Source organism: Podarcis tiliguerta, assembly GCF_965153285.1.
Source record: "Podarcis tiliguerta genome assembly, chromosome: 14".
Lineage (NCBI taxonomy): Eukaryota > Metazoa > Chordata > Lepidosauria > Squamata > Lacertidae > Podarcis > Podarcis tiliguerta.
This window is the reverse complement of record NC_139547.1, coordinates 14209470-14237383: the sequence shown is the minus strand read 5'-3', so window position 1 is coordinate 14237383 and position 27914 is coordinate 14209470. Positions and strand designations below refer to the sequence as shown.

The following is a 27914-nucleotide window of genomic DNA, read 5'->3' as shown; positions in this document are numbered from 1 at the left end:
CCGGAAGTGAGTGTTCCGGTTTGCGAACATTTTTTGGAAGCCGAATGTCCGACGCGGCTTCTGTGGCTTCCGATTGGCTGCAGGAAGCTCCTGCAGCCAATCTGACGCAGTGCCTTGGTTTTTGAACGTTTTCAGAAGTCGAATAGACTTCTGGAATGGATTCCGTTTGAGAACCAAGGTACGACTGTACATTGAAAGCCTGAAAAAGAAGAAACACCTCTTACAATAAAAAAAAACCCCAACTCCCCTCCTTGTTTGCCCTGAGAAAATTTGTAGCCTGCCCCAAGAAGTAAAACTGTGATTCTACTTTATATAAGGTATTTTATGCTACAGTTCTCTCCAGTTTGGTCTGGTGTGTTGAATGTTCCAATTGAAAGGACCTTTCAGGTATGTCAGTCACTACAGCAAAATTAGAACCAGCTTTTAATTGGAAACTTCATACTGTTCCAGCTGTTGGAGATGGATTGTTAAAATTCTGGAATGCTGCAAAAAAGGAAAAAAGAGTACAACTCGTTTGCTTAATGAGAACCAGAAAATACTGGCTAAGATTTGTTGATTGATTATGTAATTAAATGGTGTTCCTTCATCATATCTTGGAATTAGTATTTACAGTATGCTTTTTCAGATAATTATTTTCATTGATTTAGCACTATTTGTTGTTTGTCTTTTTATACCATTTTATCATAAATTATGTAAAAGTGAAAAGATGCTAAATAATAAATAATATTTAGTCAGTCGATGCCCTTGGGCCTTCCACACATCTTGTTTTCTGCTCAAATACGGAATCAGAGGTATATACTTCATTAATTTATAGGTACCGTAACTGCAAGCAGTAAGTATAGATAACTCAGTTATATTAAAGCATTACCATATATTTCCTATATGGTATCATGAGAACAGAAGACTGTCAGATAAATACCATAGAAACATAGTATGTGCACAATAGTACCAAGATCACCAGCTTATGTATTGATCAAAACTTACTGTTCTATTTATGTGTTCATCAACAACTTACCTGATTTTTTTTGAGTACCTTCAACTGGATTGTTGTTGTTTTTTAAATACCTTAATATATACCATGTTTTTATTTGTTTAGATCTGAGAGTAAGCTTCTGCTTTACTAAATTTGAAGATGGGAAATGTTCGGCTCCTAAATCCAGAAACCATTCTAAGCAAGAGTGCTGCTGCAATATGAACGGAGAAGGGTGGGGTGACCCATGTGAACTGTGTCCAGGTGATGGAGAAGGTATATATAAACATTTCTCAATGGTTGTTGCAATCCCTACTCATAAGAGAAATTAGAAATGAACGGTTTCAATAGAAACATGGAATAGTAATGGAGATAGGAGACATTTGTAAAGTTGTTACCTCGTCTTTAGGTACAAGATAACATTGAATTCGTATCTGCAGCTCATTTACTAGCAGAACAGCTTTCACTCTCCTATCTGGATATAGGCAGTGCCTCTGGACTGTGTAGAAAGACACAGTTAGGGCCTCCTCACATAGTGGGTTAAATCCAGACATGCCCTTCCATATGTGGTAGGCGCTGTTCACTCAGTGAAATCTGTTTTTTTACCTCACAGTAGAGCGTTGTGCAAGAAAAACAAAAGATAAGTCAAAGGTGGTTGTCTGCTGGCTCAAGTGAAAGCATGAGACCTGTCATAGAGCCGTTCTGTTATAGCGCTGCATAAACTGTTATGTAGGCAATTTGCAGTACTACAGAATGTTTCCCTTACATTTGTGGATCTTTGGATCCAGGTCTTCTGAACAATGGCGAGCAGCCTGTGGCCTGTGGCCTATATAGGGCCTCCTGATTAATTTCACAAGATGTGAGTCTGGTCTTGCTCTCTGCGCCACTTCTCTGGGAATTTCCTCCCCCAAACTCTTGCCCACCTCCCCTGCACCTGTTGTCACCTGTTTGGAAGTTACAGAAGAACCTTGGAAAGTGTTCTCTTAGTGCCAATTAATTGATGGGCATGCTGCCAGTGTTCCTTCCTAGCTGTCGCCTGATGTCAAAGATGGCCCATGGAAGCTTCCATGCTGGCCAGATCAATTTCACCACCTTTGATGTAGAACATTTGCCCCTGAGGGAATTCAGCCCTCAGCAGGGGGCGGGCGGGGAGGGAAGCCTTCCCAATTCCCTGCTTTAGAAGATTTTCATCAAGGTTATGAACATTTGAATGTATCAGATGACAAATAAAAGTTGCCACATTAAGCAGGTTTGTTCTTCTGATTTGACTTATAGAAGCTTATCGTCAGATATGCCCATTCGGAACCGGCATGCTGGTTGGCCCTCTTGGTGAACCAATTGGTAAGTAATTAGTGCTTGGAGTATTATTGCATTTGAGAGGTTTTCTCTCTGCTTTTGTTTGAGAATGTCCCTTTTCGTCAGATAAAATTTCTGTTCTTTGCAGTTGCTGTGCAGTTCTATTTATTTTTCAAAATGTACCATATTTTTCGCTCTATAAGATGCACCAGACCATAAGACGGACCTAGTTTTTGGAGGAGGAAAACAAGAAAAAAAATATATTCTGAATCTCAGAAGCCAGAACAAGAAGAGGGATTGCTGCGCAGTGAAAGCAGCGATCCCTCTTGCTGTTCTGGCTTCTGGGATAGCTGCGCAGCCTGCATTCGCTCCATAAGACGCACACACATTTCCCCTTACTTTTTAGGAGGGAAAAAGTGAGTCTTATAGAGCAAAAAATACGGTATATCCCTCTGGGTCAAGATGCAGTTTCTGCAAAGCTCAAAGCAATCTCAGTGAACTTTTAAGAGTCTCATTTTGGAGCTGGCTTTCCTGGCCTTTCTCTGCCAGAGGAAATGTTTGACACTCTGCGCAATGTCATGAGAGGATGGAGTGAGCACTTCTCTGCTCGGTTCTTTTCTCCTCTCTGTGACAACAGCAGCTCTAAAAAGATACCCCTAAAGATTCCCTCCTGAAAAAAGAGAGAAATGAACTTCAAGCAAATGCCGGGGGGGGGGGAATTGCCTCCTTGGCATATAGCGCTGAGACACCACTTGAGCTGCCCCACCTGCTGCTACTGGTTATAGGATAGCATCCCTGCTATTTATATAGCTCTGTTCCTATGCCTGGCGCTTTGTAGTGAATGAAAGAACAGGTCTCTGCCCCAGGGGTGTTACAACCTAGACAATGACTCATGGGGAACAGCAGGGAGAACAGGAAGTTGAGGGACCTTGGTTAATGAATGTTAGAATGACGTTGGATAGAGGTTAAAGGGTTATTAGTAATAATGTGGTGAAGGAGTACGGAAAATTCGAAGGTTAAAAAGATGAAGAATTAAAGGTATAATACACTAAGATAAAGATAAAGATAAGACAGAGGGAAGGGATTTGCTGATTAAATATTTGAATTGGAATACAGAGAGGGGAGGTGTGGGGAAGTCTGGGAAACAAGCAAATGTAAGAAATACTATGAAAATGGAATTGTTTTTACTTGTTTTTCTTTTTATTTTTGTATTTTTTTCCTTTCTTTTTTTATGTGAAAGTCTTAATAAAATATTATACCAAAAAAAGAAAAAAGAAAAAGAGGGACCTTGGGGAGGGAAGCACAGTTGGAGGGGGAGAGCAAGAGAACAAAAGAGAAGGAACTGTACGAAGACCTGAAGGAGGAGGGAGAAGAGAAGAAAATGGATAGACAAGATACCTGGAAGAAGGAGGGAAAGGGACATAAATTTACAGTACTGTAAAAGTGGTAGCATAGTCCTGTGCCTGTTTACTCTGGAGTAAGCCCCACTGCATTCAGTGTGGCTTACTTCCAGGGAAGAGTACAGCTTAAAAGAAGCATTACAGAAGTTGATGTTCACTGATGTTGTGCCACATAACCAACAGTGGCTTGAAGTTGGATGATTTGTGTGCTAGAAGGTAGTGGTGGTTGTTCACAGTAAAAACTGTTAAATAATTTGGGATGTGTTTGCCTGTATATAATTTATAATAGAAAGAAAAATTGTTTACATACGTAAAGAGTCAAATGTTATTGCCACTCTGTCCATAACTGTGAACTATGTACAGTGCAGAAGCACCTACCGTATTTTTCGCTCTATAAGACGCACCAGACCACAAGACACACCTAGTTTTTGGAGGAGGAAAACAAGAAAAAAAATATTCTGAATCTCAGAAGGCAGAACAGCAAGAGGGATCACTGCGCAGTGAAATCAGCAATCCCTCTTGCTGTTCTGGCTTCTGGGATAGCTGCGCAGCCTGCATTCACTCCATAAGACGCACACACATTTCCCCTTACTTTTAGGAGGGAAAAAGTGAGTCTTATAAAGCAAAAAATACGGTATCTTTTCATCTTGTATTTATGGACAATAAATCAACCACTCCTCGCCTCGCATTTATTAACAATAGAATGCAATTCCGCACAGGATTCATCAGTAAATGTTTCTTTTCCTTTTCTGCTTGGTTAATTTTGGGGCTAAGATGCGGATGAGTGTAAGGATCCAGATAGATGTAAGAATGGGCAGTGTATCAACACAGACGGCTCCTACCGCTGCGAGTGCCCCTTTGGTTACAACCTTCAAGGAACTGAATGCATAGGTAAGTCATGACAAGTCAAGTATAAGTAAATCCAATGCAAAATGCATTTTGCTGTTCTCAAATGAATATTTGGGCAGGTGTGTGCTTGCGGGAAATGAGGTCCACTTGTGCATCTTTCCCTCTTCTCGTCCCCACAAACTCCCCTCAATATTTTCTGAGTTTCCTCCTAACCCTCCAGAACAGATTTAGGGGACACAGTGGGAGGAGAGGTAGAAAAGTCTCCTTGCATCAGCAGACCCAGTTCTGCATGCCTAACAACTTAATTGAATCCTGTCCTCTGTGAATCTCAAGATCTGGCAGGTTGCTGGAGTTGCAGGCTTCAGACTCTTTTATGACATACTGTGCATTTGTTTTTCATGTTTCCAGATGCTGATGAATGCTCTGTCGGAAACCCATGTGGAAACGGAACTTGTACGAATATTATTGGAAGTTTCGAATGTTCTTGCGAGGAAGGGTTTGAGCCAGGACCGATGGTGACATGCGAAGGTGAGTGCCGCTGACTCCTTCCAGAAAGGACTGAGTCGGCTTCTTCAGAAGGCATGCTCAGTCCTGACATCCATGCTTTTCAGTAGGCTGTTGTTCTCATTAGTGAGAAGGAGTGAGATAACCACGTAGTGAGTAAGTCCAATATTTTGTTCTAGGCATAGGGCAAAGCCACAGCTGCTTGACTTTAAAATGAAATAAAGACAGCAGATTCATGAGTTGAAAGGAGGAAAAAGGAAAAAGTGCAAGTTGAGTGTTAGGATTTCTTCATATTTTTAATAATAATAGTAATAATAATTTTTTATTTATACCCCGCCCTCCCCGGCCAAGACCAGGCTCAGGGTGGCTAACAACCAATAATAAAAACAAGTTGAATGAATACAACTTAAAAACAAGATTAAAATACGACATTAAAATATTAAAATGCAGCCTCATCACAGGAGGAGAAAGGAAAAAAAGAAAGAAAGAGGGGGAGGGAAACAAATTGGCTCCAAGCCAAAGGCCAGGTGGAACAGCTCTGCCTTACAGGCCCTGCAGAAAGAAATCAGATCCCGCAGGGCCCTGGTCTCATGAGGCAGAGCGTTCCACCAGGCCGGAGCCAGTGTTGAGAAGTGTTTTAGTCCTTAATGGTACTAATAGGCATACTCTGAGGAGCTTGATTGGGATTTGGACTCAGTTAATAGCTCCCCCACCCACCCACCCCAAGCCCAGTTCCAAAATTCAGAAACTCAATTGCCTTTCTGATGACATCTCAGAATATTGAGCCCCAAACATCCTCTGTTACCACCCAAACACATTCGCAAGCTCCCATCAGTCTCTTTCTTTTACTCCAAACTAAACTTTTCAGTGGTAATTGCGGCCTTTCTGGAGGGACTCTGAGACATACAGCTTTGCAGCATTCATGAGTACTCAGGAACATCAGACACCCTGGAAATGGCATCTCTCAAGGCTCCTTGTATCTGGGATGCTGTAATATGCATGCTTACATCAGTATCCCAATTTGGATATGAAACTTCCAGGAACCTGATTTCCACGAGTATGCAAAATCTTGGTTTATCTTCTGAGGCATAGAATAGCACCTTGGGGAAATGACTTGAGGTTGTATCCAGCACTTGTCCTACTCTGAGTAGAACCAAGATCATATATAGGACCAATTATTTTGACAATATATAATTGCATTGGTATCATCAAAACTATTCAGTAGCAATAATTTTGGACAATAAGCAATAGTTTTAGTCATATTTGTCATTTCTGTCAAAATTATATCTCAAAAATCTTGCACCAACTGACAATCCCACTATAAATGCTAATATGCAGTGCTTTTTTTCTAGAAAAATAAGGTGCTAGACTTAATAAGTTTTCAAATTGTGATGTGTTTTTACATGTTCTATTAAGAGGAGCCTGGTGATATGACCATAGGAATTTGTGTGTGTGAGTGAGTGTGAGAGAAATGAGTGAGGATAGATATAATGTTTGGGCAAAGACAATCTTAAGAAAGCAGACATGCAGAAAAAAATAAAAATGAGTAGCATCAATACCTTGCAAGTTTGAAAACTTACAGGGTGCCCTAGATGGTTGAAGAGCACATTGAGCCAGGAGAAAGGCACAGCATGAGCCCAAATCCATGCTTTTCTGAAAAGGCTTAAGAAGAGGGGAGCCCTTAAGGTCCCTTGGTAGAAACATTAAAATCTATTTTGTTTCTTAATTGCAAGAGAGTAGGCATAAAGGAGTAAAGCCATTTTTATGTGCTTTTTTTATAAAAAAAAAAAATTATTTTGGATCTGGTTTTTATGTTTGTTTATACAGATGTAAATGAATGTGCCCAGAATCCTCTTCTTTGTGCCTTCCGATGTGTGAACACGTTTGGATCATATGAATGCAAATGTCCTGCAGGCTACGTCCTCAGAGAAGACAAGCGAATGTGCAAAGGTAGGATTCCTGGAAATTCTGTTAATTATACAATACTGTCAGTCAGCGTCTCCTCTCGGGGTGTGTGTGTGTGTGTGTGTGTGAAGATTAATTACTTTTGCCTTCCAGACCAGTTGTTCATGTTTTGGCATAATCATAAAAAGTTTCTTCTTAAAAGCAGAGTAGAACACTAATACATTACGTACATACATACATACATACATACATTTCGTTTATATCCCAGCTTTCCTCCAAGAAGCTCAGTGTGGTATACATATTTCTCCCCCTCCCTGTTTTCAAAAAACCTGGATCATTAGTACCACTGATAAATATTATGAGTGTCTTTGAGATGGCCACATCCCACAAATAAATCTGATCTAAACAGAGAAGTGTAACTACGTCTATTCAGAATCAGTGGCATAAAAATGATAACACAGAGCTTGAACACAGATTATCCTCTTTTTTTCTGATGTACACACTTATTCCCAAAAGGTTACAGAGACAGAGTCACTGGTTGTTCTTACATTTTTGCTTTTTGAAAAGTAAGGATGAGCTATTTTGATCTTTCACCAACCTTCTGCCAACGATGCATATGTCTTTCAGATCAGAATGAGTGCGAAAATGGAATTCACGACTGTGATTCAAAGCAAATGATCTGCAAAAACCTAATAGGCACATACATGTGCATATGTGGGCCAGGATTTCAGCGCAGACCAGATGGTGAAGGTTGCATGGGTAAGTGACGATGAATCTCCTAGAAATTCTAATGGCAGATGGTGATTTCAGGTTAATGTCTAGGTAGAAACATGACTTAACTATAATAGATTCCGGAAAATATTTTTCTGTCTGACTATATAGAGACAGGGATTAGAACCAATCTAAAATAGTTAGACTAACTAAATCAATGGGACTTAAGTTATGACTACCTATCCCAGTGATTTCAGTGGGACCTAAGAGCAACTAACCTCATCTGGAATACAGCACATAGTGTTTAATGAAGCCAGTGTGGTGTAGTGGTTAAGAGCGGTAGTCTCGTAATCTGGTGAACCGGGTTCGCGTCTCTGCTCCTCCACATGCAGCTGCTGGGAGATCTTGGGCTAGTCACACTTCTTTGAAGTCTCTCAGCCCCACTCACCTCACAGGGTGCTTGTTGTGGGGGAAGAAGGGAAAGGAGAATGTTAGCCGCTTTGAGACTCCTTCAGGTAGTGATAAAGTGGGATATCAAATCCAAACTCTTCTTCTAAATGACCAGTTTCTGTAATTGGATTTCCAGAGGATAATTCCTCGTAAATGCAAATATTATGTATGGTTGGTTCATATTTCTGATTTGTTCCTTGCTATACTTGTGAACATGGGACACGGGTGGCGCTGTGGGTTAAAGCCTCAGCGCCTAGGGCTTGCCGATCGAAAGGTCGGCGGTTCGAATCCCCGCAGCGGGGTGCGCTCCCGTTGTTCGGTCCCAGCGCCTGCCAACCTAGCAGTTCGAAAGCACTCTCGGGTGCAAGTAGATAAATAGGGACCGCTTACTAGCGGGAAGGTAAACGGTGTTTCCGTGTGCGGCTCTGGCTCGCCAGAGCAGCGATGTCACGCTGGCCACGTGACCCGGAAGTGTCTTCGGACAGCGCTGGCCCCCGGCCTCCTTGAGTGAGATGGGCGCACAACCCTACCCTACGGGCAGGGGTACCTTTACCTTTACCTTTATACTTGTGAACATGTCATCCTGACATTTGAAAAGTGTACCCAGAGCTTGTGAGTGATCTGTCATTTAGCATGAACCTTAGGGTTTTTCCATACTTCTGCTTGTCTCCTGCCAAAAAGCACAGGCCTGAGTGGTTTTCTGCTTGCCCTGTGCTTTCTAGGCACAGGTCCCAGTGGATTTGCACTTTCTTCCAAAAAATCTGCTCTTTAGCACTAAATCAGAACAAACAGCAGTCTGTGGAAAACCCAATTGCCATTTGTTCCGATTCAACACTAAAGATTGGGTTTCCCTGGGGGGAAGCAGCAAGGAAAGTGGAGGGGTAGGATAAGCCCTCAGCTTAGTTTATTGTCCTTACAGTGTAGAAAGAAGCATATAAAGCACAACAGTGCAGTGCCTAGTAAAGGTCATAAAAGCAGAACTTCCAGGGGAAAATATATACAGTCATACCTCGGGTTGAAGTAGCTTCAGGTTGAGCATTTTCGGGTTACGCTCCGCGGCGACCTGGAAGTAAAGGAGCGTGTTACTTCCAGGTTTCGCTGCTCGGGCATGTGCAGACACTCAAAATGACGTCATGCGCAGAAGCGGCAAATTGCGACCCGCACACATGCACGGATGTGGGTTGTGTTCGCTTCAGGATGTGAACGGGGCTCCGGAACGGATCCCGTTTGCATCCAGAGGTACCACTGTATTGTAATGTGCCATGAAAGCACCAGAGAATAAGTTAAGATCCTTAGCCATCCAAGGACAAAACTAGATTAAGTGCTGGAAATCTACAGCTGAATCTACCATATATTTTCATATTACTTTGAATAATATGGTAGCGTGTTAAGTCCGCTCACCCTCTTGGCGTGCTGGTGTTGCGGGACGGCAAAGGCACCTCTAAGGCCCCGGCGAGGGATATCAGGATCGGCATCCTGTTTGGATAGGAGGCGTGGGCATGGCCTGCACCACCTGTCAGGAACCAGATCCTAGCCTGCACTCAGGATTGGCAAATGGGGATGCAGTCTTGAATACAGGCTGGACCAAGGGGCAGAGCTGACAGAGCAGGAAGGCCTCCCTCAGGTCTGCTCCCTGGCTCCTCCTCCAGGCCCGCACCTGGAGCCCTTACCTTCATCAGTTTCCCCACCCCACCCTCCCTTGGTTCAAGCTGCTGGTCAATGACCTTGCTGTGGCTACGGTGGTTGCCATATTTTGGGGCAGGGTAGGAGTTCGTCCACCAGGCAAATTGGCTCCAGCTTGGTGGTTTTGCCTACCTCCTGGGAATCATCACAACTGGGTTGGGCATTGGGGCAATCCTTGTCATGGATGGGGGGGGAGGTTTTACTCTCTGCCTGCGCCTCCAGACCCTGGGGTATCCTGTTAAAGGGGTCTGGGGGGAGTTGCCATGTCCTCGCACCCAGTAGGGGACCATGGCCAATGACACTCCCCTAGACAGTGGTTCCTCTGGGGGTCACCCTATTTGATGTAAGCCTTGGGAACCCCTGCTCAGATTGACCTATGCGTCACTTCTGGCAGGCGGACCAGAAGTATTTTGATTTCTCCATGCCCAAGCCAAACCTCTTTCATCTGTATTCAATAAAGTTGTGGCCTGTTTCGATCCAAACAAGTGTCAGTTGTCTTTTAATTTCCAGAGGGTTGGGGAACTGGGGAGCACGACATCTGGGCCTGCAACTGGCTTGATCCAGTTCAGCCTCCACCCATCTGCTTTTAAAATAAATTAAAAGAGACAAGAGATCTGACCACAGATTGTCAATAATTCATCTGGTTTGACCCTAAGATAATAAAGCATCAATACATATTGTCTGGCAGAAAGTCATAGGAAACAAATGTAATTGTACATTTCGATCCATTTTTGAACACTCATGGTGAGTATAGTTTAAATGAGAAGTCAGGGTTTTTTTTGTTGCGCTTTAAAAATCTTCCTATAAATATATATTGCTTTCGAATCAAGTTAAGTTAGCAGCATCTTCAGGTAGATGTGGAAATACTAATGGTGATAATTTTGTGGCATATCCTTAAAAATATACAGATGAGAATGAATGTCAAACCAAACCTGGATTGTGTGAACATGGACGATGCGTAAACACACAAGGAAGTTACAAATGTGAATGCCATGATGGTTTCACCGTCAACGAAGCTCAGAATGAATGCATAGGTAGGTGTGGGGCCAGATAAAAGTGGAATGGGTCAGAGCAGTATTTTTTATCTCTTACTAGTGAACTCTCCTACTATCACAAAATCTGTTAACTGAGCATGTTCAATTCAGCTGAAATTTACTGTGCTAGCTGTTCAGCTGTCATTATAGGGAACTACTGGGTACATTACTTGAAATATTTATCTACATAACTTTAGGAGGGCCAGGATTGTGTGAATCTAGCTATTAATCTGCTTCTGTTTTTATGTTATCAAGCACTGAATTGTTCTGTTGTTACCTAACAATTCTTTGGAATATTCTAACTCTGATTATTTCGTCCTTTGTGTCTTCTTTGGATTCTTCACTCAATGACTTTTCTTTCTTCCTTCCAGACTTAATGTCCTCTTTCTTATTGCTGCCTGGTTTTCATTCTCCCTGTTACAGTTGCTAAATATGGCTAAGTATGCCCTTCTTTCTCTTATATTCCTGCTTCAGTCCCTGTCTCCCTCTGTCCTGCTCCCCAAAATCAGAGTCTCTTTGTCAGCGTTTTGCAAAAGACGTTCATTTGCTTTGCAGACAAGAGAGAAGGCTACTGCTTCACTGAAGTCTTACAGAGCATGTGCCAGATTGGATCAAGCAACAGGAACCCCGTGACCAAATCTGAATGCTGCTGTGATGGCGGGCGTGGATGGGGACCCAACTGTGAGATCTGCCCCTTCCTGGGCACTGTAGCTTTTAAAAAACTTTGCCCTCTTGGCCGTGGATATACAACCAGTGGTGACGGTATGACTGTTTAAGAAACTTAAGCACCAAAAATATTGATTCAACTAGACATTTAATTTGTAGCTAGGTGGCCTGGGACACATGCCTGAAGTTCATAGGGCCAGACAGTAGCACATCAGCCTTTTAAAAAAAACAACTGTTTTGAGAAGGTCTAGCTGAGAACAGTGAATCCAAGGGTGCACTTAACCCTTCCCATGGCAGCAGTTTAGCCACCCTAAATTGCCTCCTAAAGTGGCTTTTCATTTATTTTTATTTAATTGAAAGGTCACCACACACTTGTATGTAACATGTAGTTTGGCCCAAGTTGTAGCAGGTTTCATTGACTAAAGTACCGAAACACAAGCCATGAAATAATTTCTGGGGTTAAGCATTCCCTGCCCATTCTCAGCTCCCCATGTGCTTAACTAGTTCACCTGCTACTCTTTTCTTTCCTGCTAGATGAGCCCCGGGGAGATGAGCCCTGTATTTGAGACTCAAGTGAATGAGGCAGACGAAGGAATGCTTCTTCCATGCAATCCGAGCTGTTCTTAGGACAAAAAAACGCCCCATACCAAACAAACCTTGGAAAGGGCAATTTCTCTTTCAGGATCTAGCCTCCCTGTTATGTACCAACCAAAACAGCCAACCAAAAAGCTTTCCCTTCCCACATGCTGTTGTAGTTCAGGAACAACAAAGGCCAAGGGAAAAATAGAAGATCCAGTGCTGCAGAAACAAAGAAACAGTCTAGCAATAGGCAGTGTAACGTGAAGGAGTAACAGAAGAGAGTATGGGTGAGCCAGATAGAGTAGCAGACTTTGGGGGGTGATGACCATTGCTGAGAAAGTAAGTGCGTGTGTTTGTGTTGGTGGTATCCAGCTCACATAGGTGTTGGTCTTTCAGCTTGTTTCTATTGCTTCGACTGTTTATCCACTGGTAGGTCCAACAGTGTCTGTGTAGGAATGTCCCTTACAATAATGTTCTTTGCACACATTGTCCATCACTTCCCCTCCCCTGCCTTCCTGCTGTTCAGACTGGCAGGAGAAAGTGAAAATATGGCCTAAGGGTCAGAACATGGTCATAAAGCACACCATGTGATTCCCACATCTAGCTGGGAGAAGAAATGTAATGACTATGGCTCAATGCATTACTTGGGTCTCGAGCCAAGTGGAAAGGTCAGCATTTGCTAAACTTTAATTGACAACTCCTAGGTCTGCTGTTGCTCCATTAGTTCCATCTCATTTTGAGGTTTCTTCCTTCATTGTGAAATTGCATGAAATTGCACTTTCCCTTTTTTATATATACAATCCTCCTAAATTGTAGGATCAATGTTTTTCTCTTCACTGATAAGTTACTTTTGTCTCCTGCAAAAGCACAAGAGTAGCGCTGAACCCAGGTATGCTGTTTCCCCCCTTTTGTTTTGCCTTCTCTATAGTCCTATTTATTGAATTTCAGATATTGACGAGTGCAAGGTTATTCATGATGTTTGCCGGAATGGAGAATGCGTCAACGAGAGAGGATCATACCGCTGTAATTGCAAAGAGGGCTATACTACAGATATAACAGGCACACTTTGTATAGGTAGGTTTCTCTCATTTTATATGCAGACATAATCATTTTATTTATCTTTCCTTTCTGTTAAAGACGGGTGAGGAACTATGTTGCTGTACGGTGACTTCCATCACCCCGATATTTGGCCATTGTGGCTGGGACTGATGGGAGCTGGAATTCAACCTCCTTTGAGAGGTCACAGGTTCTTTGGTAAATGAATTTTGAGGGCCTTGCCATGTAGCTTAGATGCTTTTCACCATGCCACCACAAACCTGTTCTCTCAACTTTTGCCGTGCTCAAATCTGTGTGGGTAACCTCACACGTGCTTAAATTTTAAGGTGGCTCTCAAGTGATGGCCTTAAAGGTCTGAGAAAGCTTAGTGTAGTCAATATGGGGGTTCATGAGGATAAAGGAGCTGATAGCAGTTTTCAAAATATGCACAAGAATGGTGATTGAGAAAAGCCTCTATAAAAGAAGTGTTTTATGGAGTAGAAGGAATTGTCTAGATTAGGGTGGGGAAGACTGTCCTTCCAGGTGTAGCTATCAGTCCTAGGCAGCATTGCCATTGATGGATGATGAGCATTATGGTCCAGCAACATCTGGAGAACCAGAAACTTTCTGCCTAGGTGACATAAAGGTAAAGGGACCCCTGACCATTAGGTCCAGTCGTGACCGCTCTGGGGTTGTGGTGCTCATCTCGCTTTATTGGCCGAGGTCATATGGCCAGCATGACGAAGCCGCTTCTGGCAAACCAGAGCAGCGCACGGAAACGCTGTTTACCTTCCCGCCGGAGCGGTACCTATTTATCTACTTGCACTTTGACATGCTTTCGAACTGCTAGGTTGGCAGGAGCTGGGACCGAACAACGGGAGCTCACCCCGTTGCGGGGATTCAAACCGCCGACCTTCTGATCGGCAGGTCCTAGGCTCTGTGGTTTAACCCACAGTGCCACCCGCGTCCCTCCTAGGTGACATAGCAGGAGGATATAAAGTAATCAAGAAAAAAAGAGAGAAAAGCTGAGAAGAAGCCAGTAGCAGCTGAAGTTGTAGGGATTTACAAGAACTCAAAGCAGGGAAGAAAAAGTAATAAAAAGAATGTTTCATGCAATCCAATCATCACTCTGCCATGCAGCCCCTGAGGAGTAAAATGCAAATGTAAAAATGTTTTTCTCAGAAGAATTAGTAGAAGTAGGGTTGCCATACGTCCCGTTTCCCTGGACATATTCGGAATACTGCAATTGGCAGCAGTGTCTGGGCGGAAATCAGGAAAACATCCAGGAAAAACCGGACATATGTTGGCAGTTATTTACTGTATTTTGATGATCCTCATTTATATTTTGTAAATTGACCCGCTAGTACACTGAAGTGCAGCATATAAATTTAATCAGTCCCTTGGGGTGGGGCAGTAATGATTAATACCACAACGCTATTAATATAAATGAAAAGTATTTGTCTTGTTTTACTTTAGATCTGAATGAGTGCAACCTGTCTCCAAAGCCTTGCAATTTTATCTGCAAAAATACAGAGGGCAGTTATCAGTGCTCATGCCCAAAAGGGTACATTTTGCAGGAGGATGGGAGAAGCTGCAAAGGTAAAAGCTGCTCGTATGTGGATATTGTTTGAAAGGTGTATCTATATGTGTGGTAAAGAGCTAGTTTACTTGCAAGGCTATTTTGAGAAGGACTAAAGGGATAAAGTGGCTGACCATAAGCTCTCTTGCCAGCTTCCTCGCCTCTTTCCCCCCCTTAAATTGGCAAGTAAGGGAACAGATAGAGCCTGTCATTGGCCTCGATTTTACCTTGGGTTACCCAGTTGCAGACCCTAAGCAAAAACAAGGAACAACACAAGCACATGCAGAATTTGTGTTATGGAAAACAAACACCTTTTCTGCATTAGTGAAAGACAGGATTGTTCCCCTAACATGCTCATAGTTGAGTGCATTCTAAGAGGATAATATGAAGCAATCTGGAATGTGAATGCACTCGCAACTAATCAAATGCACACTCCTGAGATAAATGTGGCAGTGAATTGCTTTGGCTTTGAATTTTTTATTCAATTGTATTGATACTTCACTGCTGTAAACCACCCTGGGGGCTCTTTTTAGAGTTGAACAAAGGCACAAAAATGTTATATAAATAAATTCCACCAGGTCCAGAAGAATAGAAAGAATGTTCCATCAAAAGTGACAAGGGCAATGCTCCTTGGTACTTTCTGCTTGGCCGGATTTACGTCTTATGGTCCACTCTGCTCCTTTGCCTTGATGAAGAAGAGAAATTGAAAAGTGTATGTTTTCCTTTTAGATCTCGATGAGTGCGCAACCAAGCAGCACAACTGCCAGTTCCTTTGTGTCAACACCATCGGGGGCTTTACCTGTAAATGCCCCCCTGGATTTACTCAACATCATTCAGCGTGTATTGGTGAGTAACAAAGAAGATTGAGAATTATTTGGTTTTTTTCTGTCTCGCAGCCATTGCTGCTGCACACACTACAATATCATAATATATGACAATGACTGGCAACTAGATTGGCCACAACACCAATCTAGAGCAGACTACATGGTTGAAAGGCCAAGACCTTTCTGCATTTTCCCATTACACATTTCCTCTATTATATTCATAGCTGACCGATTACTGGTCTGGATCTTTCTCCATCACTTGACCTATCAAGGAAGAAAGAAGTGTTTGTGATGATAGAACTCAAATGCCTCTGACAGTTTTCACTTCCTACAGCCACTTGAATGGATGCTATTGAGGATTTATACTTTTTATAGGCAAAGGCATAGCCAGAGGTCCACAATCTGGGCTTGCCTAAGTAGCCAGACATTATTTGTGGTCACCACCAACCCTTTCCCTCCTCCAATTCCTGTGGCGTATGCAGAGCACTTGGGGAAACCTTCCCCCACAAAGTCTCAGGGAACTGCAAATGAACGTACGAAATGGAAAGTATAATCTGCTTTTATGTTGGGAGGCAGAAACAACGCACTCCAGTGGCTTCTGTAAAACTCAAATTGTTGGCAATGTGTTGAGTATCCAGAGGACGGGAGAGGAGCTTAGTCCAGGATATGGTTAGTTGCCACGGGCAGCATGTCAAATAGATTTGAGAAATCCTAGTCATAGATGAATTGCAGACCAAGAGGAGATATCTTCAAATACCTTCAAAGCCATCTTCAAATACCTAAGGGGTTGTCACATGGAAGATGGAGCAAGCTTGTTTTCTACTGCTCCAGAGGGTAGGACAAGAAAGGAGATTGACTAAACATCAGGAAGAACTTTCTGACAGTAAGGGCTGTTCAACAGTGGAACTGGCTCCTTTGGAAAATGGTGGACTCCCCTTCCTTGGAGGTTTTTAAGCAGACCTTGGATGGCCATCTGTCATGGATGCTTTGGTTGAGATTCCGGCATTGCAGGGGGTTGGACTAGATGACCCACCATGCCCCTTCCGACGTGCCAATTCTATTATTCAACTGTCAGTTGTCCACATAGAAGATTTGACCACAGGCTCCTAACTGGCCACAGTGGAGGGGGTGGAAAACTGGGGAAAGGGATAAATGGAAAAAAGCATGGCCATCTGGCTGAACCCTGAATAGGAGCACTGCATGCTGCAACATTTTGTAATTTGCCACTTATAGAATAAGTCAACAAACACCTCTATTGCCTCATTACGTGAACCATCTTTTGAACACCACAATACATACGTAATTAGCTGTAATGTAACATAACATGATATGTAATAAAACTGTAATTTTAATCGTCATATAAGCACAGTTCCTGATGGCAACATATCATATCTTCTATATGTATTGGTATCTTAAAGTCCAAGGATTGTCAAGTCCAAAGATTATAATGCAGTTCCTATTGGCAGTGCCATTTCATGCTGATATATTCCTTCTGCATCGTCCTACGTCTTAAAAATGTAACAGGCAAAACTACCTTCTGCATCGTCCCATGTCTGAAAGTGTAACAAACGGAACTAATTAGTAACAAAAGCCAGCTAATGGCAGAATAGTTCTCAGGATACACCCTTGTTTCGCCCATTGGGCTTCCTCAGCAACAAGGTTTCCAGGAAATTCCTCAGTGGTTTTTTTCCGGCTGAAAGTAGAAAGTAGTCCTCAGGAACTTAGAAGTTGACAGTCAAAGACACTCAATGTCAATAACCATTAAAACTATGTTTATATAGTTGCAGTCAATTAGAACTGAACATTCTTAAAGAGACATAATCGCAATGATATTCAACCGATGGAAATCCAATACATTAAGTATTCCACATCTTCATTTACATATTATCATAATTTTTTCAACTTAAGTGCAGCATTCCACTTGTAAAATATGAATTCTAAACATTGGCTTTCTATGTATACCCTTAAATATAATGCACAGGTGTTTCTCCCTGAATTTCAACCAATACTCTAAGATGGATCTTGAATCCAGCCTCATGCTCATCAGATCCAAACCATACATTTCCCCACTGCATTTAAAACACAATCAATGCACATTAAAAGCATGTGACTTCCCCCAAAATAATTATGGGAACAATTTCTATCACCTTTAATAAATTGCAGTTCTCAACATTCTTTGGGGGACCATGTGCTTTAAACGTGCACTGAATGTGCTTCAAATATGTGACATATATCTGGCCTGTGTTGCTGTCGTTGTAAAGATCCAATGAAAATATCTTCTCAGATCATACTTGCTATAAATCCTTACCTTGTTTTCCATGGTTTGAATATGAAAGACGAATAACGAGTCTGTATTCTGAGATGAGAGCTTTTCACAATAGAGGTTTCTTTAGTAGTCATTTTCAAAGTGAACAAAAATTGAGCAAACCAGCTGATTTCTCCACCTATTTTCCTTTTAGATAACAATGAATGTGCCACGGATGTCAATCTTTGTGGGTCTAAAGGTGTTTGTCAAAACACACCTGGAAGCTTTAGTTGTGAATGCCAGCGTGGCTTTGCACTGGACCAGACTGGAGCCAGCTGTGAAGGTACAGATGTTGGACACATGTGGTCTACTATTCTTTTATCTGTTGCTGTGTGATTAATGCATCCCATGTAAATAGGCAGTAGATGTAATCCCCAAGAGCAACTTGGGGGTCTCTTGGGCTTACACAAAACATTTTGAAATCACGGCAGGGGCTTCCCCTGTAGAAAATTGGTTAAGTTGCCTTTAGTGGGAAAGGCATGACACCCTGTCATTAAATGACAGCTGTTTTCCATTTAAAGGATGATACTGCCCATTGTGAGTTAAATCAATGCATGCGGGGAAAGCTGTAACTCTTACGCTATAATGCATACCCACAGATACAAGCAAATATTTGTGGAGTTGATTATGATACAGGTTTTCCTAGTGACTAGAGAAATAATTCAGAAATGTACTTTCCACTTTATAGATGTTGATGAGTGTGATGGGAATCATCGATGCCAACATGGTTGCCAGAACATAATTGGAGGATACAGGTGCAGTTGCCCACAAGGATATCTCCAGCATTACCAGTGGAACCAGTGTGTCGGCAAGTCTCTTTTCTTATTGTCAAGATAGTTATGGGGTTAGATTGCGGTATTGTTTATTGTTGGTTTGCGTCTTAATTTAGTAGGTTCAGAGGAAATTTCTGCACACTGGGTCAGTAGTTTTGGGGGGCCCAGGGGCACATGTGCAAATTAAGAAACTCTCATGCACACCACACACACACACTGCAGCCTGTTCTATTGCCTATAACAATGCTTCTTTCAAGCATAATTTTTGGGGAGGGACACTGTGGGTGCCAGGGAATGCCTCTGCTAGTGCATGTGTATCTGTGGGTGCTGTTGGCAACCCTTGCTGTGTGCAGTCCTATAAAGGTCAACAATGGGTCTACATGTCCTTGTGACAAGCTCCTTTACTCACCTGAAAAGCCCAGTGCACCATTAGTTATCTGTCACTCACTCCTTAGCCACTCACTGAACTTTGCCATTGATGCCATCAGAGGAACTATTTTGGTGACAGTACATACCTTTGTCAATGAGCTAACCCCAAAATGCTTCAGACAGTGCACACAGAAGCAGCATAATTTCAGCCCAGAATGGTGCTCATCTGCATTAGATTGCATAGGCTATTTGTGCATCCAATATACAGCCGGTGGACACAGTGAAGGTCATCCAATGTAATATGGATACACCCAAGAAGGTTCCTTATACCGAATCAGACCATTGGTCCATCTAACTCTACATTGTCTGTGCTGACTGGCAGAGTGGCTCTCCAGTGTTTCAGACAGAATGCTTTCCAGCCCTGCAGGGGAAACCATAATTGAAGCTGGGACTTTCTGCATGCAAAGCTGATGCTCTGCTACTAAGCTACATTTGGCCCTTCCCCACTTAGGCCCTAGGGAGAATTAGTTGACAGAATTCAATCATGAAATGATTTTTAAGGACTTGATGTTTTTTACTTTGGTGTTCTTGTGAATAACAACTTTGATTAATCCACCACTTCAAGGCAATAGATGGATTGCTTACTGTGAGTGAGGTCTCCCATTTAAATGTTAACTTGATTTTTGTGGATCTTATGTTGACATCACATAAATGCATAGCTGTCAACTTTTCCCTTTTCTCGCGAGGAATCCTATTCGGAATAAGGGAATTTAAAAAAGGGAGACGTTGACAGCTATGCATAAATGCAAGTAGATCTGTCAGTGATCAACAGACACATTAATTAATACCTGTCAGGAAAAGCTTCCTATGGGCTTCACAAACAATGCATTGCTGTTTCCAAATGCCCTTTGAGTTGTGTGTGTGGTTTGCTTTTTTAAAAAACTGTGGTAACAAACAAATTCATCTGTTCAAACCAGAGGCATTTTTGTTCCTTAAGCAACCTTTGGTGGTGCTCTGTTCCTCTGCGGCCCAGCCAGTAAAATTGCTCATGGAGAAAGTTACTGATTACTTCTATTGTAGGGAGGGAGGGTTGGGTCCTTATGTGTTTTCAAAGTCATGGGAAACGTCTTTCTTATTTTCATTATATTACTGCAGTGTAGCATGAATGTTCTAATTCCAGTTTTTATTAGGAAATCCATCTAGAGGTATTTCTAGTATCTAATTCAATTGGTCCATCTGAGTTGCAGTTCTTTCCTGGAGATATGTATGGTGACTCATACTGTGAGAATCAACCATGTGCCTGCCATTGTTTGCTTTCAAAAGCATATAAAAATGCCTTTCCTTGTTATCATTGCGCTGCTCTAAGGGAGGTCTCTGGTTTTAATTATGCTTAGGAAAACTTGCTGACATTTTTACACAATCTTCCATTTGGGAATGTAGATGTTCCAGCTCCAACAAGGGAATTTGACAATTACTCAAAAGTTGCTTTCATTCTGGAAAGATTGGATTAGGAGGGGACATATGATTTAAATTAAAAATTTAATTTGCTCTTTCAAGCTTTTCTGATTTTAATATTGTTGGGAATGGGGTAGCCCCAAAGACAAGCGGGTATAGTGAGTGTCTCGTTATTTTGGAAAGTTCAAAATTCTTCTGTTCTTTCAAATGAACCTGATGTTTTCCAAGATGATACTGTTAGACCCTTTATGTAGCTGAAAAAAAGTTGGTGATGCTTTTGTCAGTTTTAAAATCAGATACAAGTATGTATCTGTGCCTTCTTATATGGTTAGCGTCACTGCTAACATCGTTTTCAGTTTTCTGTCCTTGCTCACATTTGCCTTCACTCTCAAATATACTTAAGTCATAAAAATCAAGGGAAATTAAAATGAATTTAGCTTCCCTGATTGCTGTGGCTGTTGGTGCTCTTTTTGCTACCCATGAATGTTGATCTAGAATTAGACCTAGTATAATGTAGTACATGCATAGGCAAACTTGGGCCTCCAGATGTTTTGGGACTACAACTGGCATCACCCCTGACCACTGGTCCTGTTAGCTAGGGATGATGGGAGTTGTAGTCCCAAAACATCTGGAGGGCCAAGTTTGCCTATGCCTGATGTAGTAGGTTAGAGTCTAAGCTAAAGAGTCCCTGGTTCAGATCATACCTCTGCCACAAACTGTGCCCACTTGTCCACCCTGCCAACTTAAGCTCAGCAGGGCTCTGGATATAATGGCTGAACTGACTTTTGGGTTGCATCCATAATTAATTGGTGAATTGGTTGATTATTATTTTTTTTTCATAAGAAGTATTAATTTTAATGAACTGCTATTTGAAAAGTAGACTTAAAAACCTGTTCGGTTGTGTAGAGATTATATTTGTATGCACTGGAATCAGGTGGCACATAAGATTAATTTGTAAATAATTAGAATAGCAAACTCTTAATTCAGGCTTGGATTACAGTACATGTTAGTTCACTGTAATGATTTAGCTGCTCCACCCAATCTAGACCATTGTGATTACTAGTATTTTTGGCTCCACCTTCTTTACCAGAAAACTCCATATCGGCTAGAGTTGCTTTGTGAGAGAGATGTGCTTCACAATAATATGAATCTGAATGTCTAATCTGCTTCGGTTGCAGATGAAAACGAATGCCTCAGTGCCCATATTTGTGGTGGAGCGTCTTGTCACAACACTCTGGGGAGCTATAAATGCATGTGCCCTACTGGATATCAGTTTGAACAGTTCGGTGGAGGTTGCCAAGATGTCAATGAGTGTGGCTCTTCACAAGCCCCATGCAGCTACGGTTGCTCAAACACAGAAGGTGGTTATGTCTGTGGATGCCCACCTGGGTATTTCCGAATAGGACAAGGGTAAGAGGATTCTTATTTTGAAATGCACAGGTTCTAAATGCGGTAGCAGAAGATCTATAAGCATTTATCTGAGTTCATTGTAGACCAGCAGATGCTGCGGGTGAGTGAGCCGAGGAGAGAATATGGAGGCTACAAGGCTCCCATTCTTTTCTGAAAGTTGTATCCGCAGCAGTGGTGAAGCAGTCATGAGGCAAACAAAAGAATTTGTATGAGTTGGTTCATGAATGTATGCATGATCTTTCATCAGTTGATTACTCAACTCAGCACTTAATGACTCGCAGGTAAATGTGTGAGCTGCCTCTGTTCAAAACTATGTTTCGGCAGATAGTCGATGCATGAAGTGTTATTCTGCATGTGTAGCATGTCTCTCTCTCATGTATGTAGGTGTGTGTACACACACACAATGCATGCATATACATCCATCCATACACGTACATGGTCTGGATTTGAGTGGGTTGTAAACAGTGAGGCCAGAGGGAAAGGAGATGCAAGAAGAATATAGAGTCAGTGACCAATACATCATTGTCATTGGCTGCTGTTCATCACACTGCCCCCACTTTTCTTCATTTCATTGTCGTCTGACCCACTGTTTACAAATCCCCTTCTCCAACCATGAGTGTGTGTGTAGAGTTTGTTCCTAATGTTTTGCTACAGATTGTACTGAAAGTGTTGTGGCTGACGTTTTTCTGTCTTTTCCATTTCTTAGACATTGTGTTTCTGGAATGGGGCTAGGTAAGGGTCACGGCCAAGATCTATCCGCCAGCAGTGAAGTGGATGACAATTCGCTTTCTCCAGAAGCATGCTATGACTGTAAGATCAATGGCTATCCTAAGAGGGGAAGGAAGCGACGAAGCACAAATGAAACAGATGCACTCGATGCAGAGGTAACTTACTATTCACCATTCCTGGGATGGGTAGGGTTTGTGTAACTTCAGAAGAGTCTTTCTGAGCCCAGTTCCTTCATTAACGTTTCAGCAATATCACACGAGGTGACTTTACCACTTTAGGTTCATCTGGTAAAAGTTTTGAATTTGCTTTCGCAATGCTCATGTTCACACATAATGTGCTGAGCACTCTACCTTCATTCCTCCCTTTGGATGAGCAGGTAAACAAACCATGAAGGAGATAGTTCATTAGCACAATACCTTCCTCCCTGGATCATCACAACTGCTAAGCTGACAACAAACAATGGTTTAAGGTAGGCTAGCAACAGTGGTTTCTTAGTGCAAAAGAAATCATGAGCCTCATATATGAGTCATATCACTGGTCCATCTCGCCACTTAGATATGTAGTGTAGATAACACAGGGTTGTTGTGCATCTATCCTGAGATTCATGTTTATACAGGTGCACCCTAACTGGCTAGCTGTTGTGGGACCATTCATAAGCAGAAGCCTAGTTCCTGAGATGCACTGATTTTGCTGTGGTCTATAAAAGCTCATGTCACATTAAGCCAATATGACTTCCAAACACTTGGAAGGGGTATGTTTATGTGAAAACGAAGCTCAGATGCTGTGGCAGCTGCATCTATCAGTGGGGGTCTTCTGATGTCGTTGCCAGTTTTGAGAGGGATCAGCTTTCGTAGGCTTTCACTTACATGCTCATTTCCTGTGCAGTGTCAGCACTAAAAGTGCCACCCAGCTTTGGAGCAAGAAAGCTTTGTTGTATCAGATACTAGCATGTAGCTCATGCATTCAAGCAACCTGTTTGGTCTTTTAAATAGTTTTTGTCGTGGGCATGTGCAATGAGGGTGCTTCTTCTGCCCCCCAAAGGCATTTCCTTCCTCAAATAAGATGCATTTTAGCTGGAAGCCAAGTACCAAATTCAGCTCAGCATGGCCTGGAAGCTCAGACCAGCAGGAACTCACCATGAGATAATTGGAAAGAGCAGCAGAGTTTAGGTGACGAATAATTAGAATCAGAAAATAAATACTGTAGAGAAAAATCTGCTACAGCACTCAAACAGTTCCCTTTTCTCCCTGGTATCTTATTTTGCCAAATGATAGTAATAAAAATCATTTGACAGTTTTGCAGAATAAAGCAATTTTGGGGAGATTTTCCTGCGGAAGCTCTTCTGACTTTCCAGTTCTTTAAACAATATAATCAGATGCAAACTTTACAGGCGCCTCAAACTGATCCTTATCACAGCTTCTGAGAACCAAGCATAGTAATCAGCCTGTTGGATGATGGTGTATTTCTCCAGTTGTTCTAACAACCATTAGCCAAAGGCCTGGATTTCCTTTAATCTTATTTCAAGAACTGTATACTGTATGAACTTTAGGACTCATCTTTTGCTCTGATCTAAATTATCTCATCCTTGTTCCGATGAAGAGGGATCAAAGAAGCAGAAAGTGCTAACTGGTACAGAAAAGTGACAAATGAAACAACTATTGCAGAATACCATGGCGCCTTAAGAGTGTAATTGTTTATGGGCTCCTCCGGCAGTTCTGGAAATCTGGAGCCTTCATGTTAGTGTTGTCGGTTCACAAAGAGGATGTGAGTGAGCTGGAGGCGCATGGTGAAATGTTGGGTGGTTAGCCATGCTGTTGGGGCTTTTGCTAAAGATCATTATGCCTAGGTCACATGTCCCTTGCAGTGGGCTCATGAGCCCTGCAGACTTGCATCTGTGGTGACGACTGGGTGTGATGCTTGGACCATGTGGTTATTGGGGAGGTCGGCATGCACAGTCCTGGGATTCATGTCATCAGTTTGATGTCTTACTTTTCGGAAGACATTAGTAGCTTGGCAGCTGCTTTTATCTTTATGATGCAATCTGGGGTGAGAGAGGCCAGGCACTGATATGTATCTAGGAGTGTGCCAAGATAAATCAATTGTGGCATTGGAACAAGGTGGCTCTTGTGATTATGAAGCCATTAGTTTCTAGGGCTATCATGGTGTTGGAGAGGTGTTGGTGTGCCTGTTCCAGGGTTGGTGACCAAATGGGGTTGGTTCATCAAGGTACAAGTGGATATGGTTACCGTGGAGGCAGAGGTGAGTCACCACAGCAAGCATGATATTGGCGAATACTCTGTGAGAATAGACCAGGCTGAACGGGAGAGTCTTGTACTGAAAGTGGTGAGGTCCTATTGGAAAGCTTAGGTGGGCGGGCTGGATAAAACATGGAGATAGGCATCCCAGAGGTCGACTGATGTGAGGAAGTTGTCATGATGAATTCCCTGATTGAGCCTGAATTTTTTTGTAAATTACTCATCAGTTTGGGAATTTGAAGTCCAGGACCGCTGCCAAGCTTTGCAGTCCTTTTTTGGCACCACAATGAAAGATGCAGTAGATGTCGAAGAACTGGTTCAATGGACATGTTGAGAAGATGTTTCACTCTCTCCCATACGATTTGGTTCTTGGTTTGGCCCCTGGGGGCTGGGGCTGGAACGAAGTGGGATTCTGGCAGGGCAAGGAACTCTATCCAGTATCCCTGAGAAGTGGTGTTCGGGTCCAGCAATCTGTCATTGCATTCCAGGAGGCAAAGAAGGACTTTAATCTGCCCCCCACTTGCCTGTTGGTAGCCAGATAATTTGTTCTGTTGATGGGTGTTATGGCGGGGTGGGGTGGAGGATCCAAAATTACTGCCTTGCAAGGACTTAGCGGCATGGCAAGGTTTGTTCCAGGAATACTTTGGTCAGTAGTCGCGTTATCTGTCCTTGCAGCTATAGTTCCAAAAGAAACGGTGGATTGGTAGTGGGAGTAGCCATCTTGAGCAGTGTTTTTCCTTTTCTTGTTTGACCAGGACCTTCCATTTATGCTTTGACTCAACAAGGATATCCTTAAGGGTGTCCTCACCAAAGAGCTTACAGTCTCTGAAGCCTGCTGTGGCTTGGTTGATTTTAGATGCTGTGTCCACTTTCCAGTGTTTCAGCCATAACATTCTGCGGGCAACCACTTCTGCTGGCATGGTGTGTGCTGTGAACTAGGTTGCGGGCAAGGTAACATCTGCAACAAAGGCTGCTGATCTGGAGAGCTTAAGGAGTATCTTGCGGATTCCATCAGCGTCCTGCTGTGGATTATTCAAGAGGTCATCAACCATTCTGGCGGGAGTAGACATAGGAGAAAGGGTGGGAGAAAGAAGGAAGCTATTGCTTCAGGGGGAGAGGGGCTTCAGGAACAAAGGAGAAGGCAATAGAGACGGTTAAGCTGAAACAAAAGGAAATAATTGCCTGTAGAAGAAGAAAGCAGGCGCTCGCCAGAGCGCCATGCCCGCTTTGTTCAGGAAGAAGCAAAAAACTGGCTGCGAGTGAGGCCCATGCGTGTGGTGGGTAGCTCCATACCTCAGAGGACTAAGCTGGCTGAGGGACCCCATCAGGGACAGCCTGATTTTATGTTTCAGTTTATAACTTCATTCTAACAAGACTCCTGCCCCACGTCTCAGACAAGCTCTGCATGGGCCTGCCAGGAGCCGCCTACTTCCTGAACAGTTTGGTATCCGGCAGGTGGAGCCAAAGCCCAACTCTGTACCCTAGGAAATATTCTGAGTAGCAAAATATTGTAGGCATCCCACGTACTATATGAATAGCTGGGATGGTTATTATGCATGTTTGGAAAAGCTAGAAGAAATATATTAAAGCACTCTGTTCTTTCACAGGATCAGCCTGAGATGGAGACAGCAGTTAACCTTGCCAGCTGGGATATTGAAAAACCAGCCACCCTTTCTTTCAACATCTCTGATCTTAATAACAAAGATCGCATCTTGAAACTGATCCCTGCTCTCACAACACTGACAAATCACAACCGATATTTAATAGACCATGGGAATGAAGGTGGTTTCTTTAGGATAAATCAGAAAGAAGGAGTAAGCTTCCTTCACTTAACAAAGAAGAAGCCAGTGCCTGGAACCTACTCATTACATATCAGTAGTATTCCACTCTACAAAAAGAAGGAACTCAATCAGCTTGAAGATAAACATGACAAAGACTACCTCAGCGGTGAGCTAGGAGACAGCCTGAAAATGAAAATTGAAATTTTGCTTCATTAATTCACGAGAGACCAAATAATTAAAGCCAAAGATAGCTAGGTGAGACTTGAATGTTTTATTTCCCAATAAGGTTCTCCATATCATAGGTACAATCCTTCATGAATACATTTGAAATTGTGAGCACTATTCCATTTTGATGTAAGCAAGGTACAGGAAGAAAACTGTAGCTCACAACAACCACTTTCTCAGGCTTCTTGTAAGTATACTTACCTTGATATGCTGAATCTTGAATACCGGGACTGCTGTTGGAAGTTGGCCACCGATGCCGAGGCAATATCCTGTCAGCAGCGATGCAAGAAAACAAGCTCAATCAATGGATTCTTATGTTTTGTTTCTGTTTTTTAAAAAAATCTTAAAATCCGCTTCTCCAGCTACATCTTACTAGGTCAGCCGTTTATGATATCAAATTGGTGCTAGAAAATGTCCAACCTAGATTTTATAAATGCACTGTAATATATACACAACTTAGAAGCCAAAGAAATTGCAATTATTCCACCTAAATACATCAATCAACCAAAGTTTAGCTCAGTAGTTTATCTCAGTTATACCTATAATACAGTACATGTAAATTAAGTGTGTGTATACTGTAACCATGCTATTTTTATCCATGAAGCATTTGTAAACTAGAATAATAACACCCTTCATGTGAGGGTTTATAATGGTGCTTATAAGATCAACTACTTAACTGTATACACAAATCTGGTGATAACATTTCTGTGACAATCAAAATGCACTGGGGTCAATGGGGACCATTAAACATTCTCAGAAGTCACATGACACAGTGCCATCCATAGTTACACCATGACATAATGTAACATGTCAAAGAGTACCTACCATCATTCATATCAACAAGGGTTCATTGTCAAATGTCACAATAAAACAGTTTTTTTTAGTTCATTCTGTGGCTTCATGTTCTTGCTAAAGTTACAGAAAACCCTATGAAAGCTAGATTCATGTGCATCCTAATATTCATTTTTATGTTTAAATTGAAGAAAACTATTAATAAAAGCTACAAAATCCACATGGACAATTCAGTTTGCAGTTTGGTGGGGAAGAGTAGTGTACTGCGAATACTGCATTTACCAAAACAACCTGTACACCAATAATCTCTCTAAAAAGTATAAAACAATCATTTA

General features: G+C 42.2%; 1 protein-coding gene across 3 annotated transcripts in view; it reads left to right on the top strand.

Moving 5' to 3' along the window:
- The window catches only part of FBN1 (fibrillin 1), a 229677-nt gene extending 202002 nt beyond the window's left edge, over window positions 1–27675 (top strand). For 2 of the 3 annotated variants that reach the window (XM_083411720.1, XM_083411721.1), the window contains exons 51-66: window positions 1097–1246; window positions 2246–2311; window positions 4441–4557; window positions 4924–5043; window positions 6847–6969; window positions 7552–7683; window positions 10677–10802; window positions 11358–11564; window positions 12996–13121; window positions 14559–14681; window positions 15391–15507; window positions 17945–18073; window positions 18479–18598; window positions 21566–21797; window positions 22504–22681; window positions 26389–27675. In XM_083411720.1, the coding sequence (XP_083267846.1) occupies window positions 1097–1246; window positions 2246–2311; window positions 4441–4557; window positions 4924–5043; window positions 6847–6969; window positions 7552–7683; window positions 10677–10802; window positions 11358–11564; window positions 12996–13121; window positions 14559–14681; window positions 15391–15507; window positions 17945–18073; window positions 18479–18598; window positions 21566–21797; window positions 22504–22681; window positions 26389–26778 (2456 nt within the window). In that variant the 3' untranslated portion in view covers window positions 26779–27675. Of the gene's footprint in view, window positions 1–1096; window positions 1247–2245; window positions 2312–4440; window positions 4558–4923; window positions 5044–6846; window positions 6970–7551; window positions 7684–10676; window positions 10803–11173; window positions 11338–11357; window positions 11565–12995; window positions 13122–14558; window positions 14682–15390; window positions 15508–17944; window positions 18074–18478; window positions 18599–21565; window positions 21798–22503; window positions 22682–26388 lie in introns of those variants that run through there. The other variant, XM_083411722.1, reaches the window with a different exon arrangement.
- The last annotated feature ends 239 nt before the right edge of the window (window positions 27676–27914 follow it).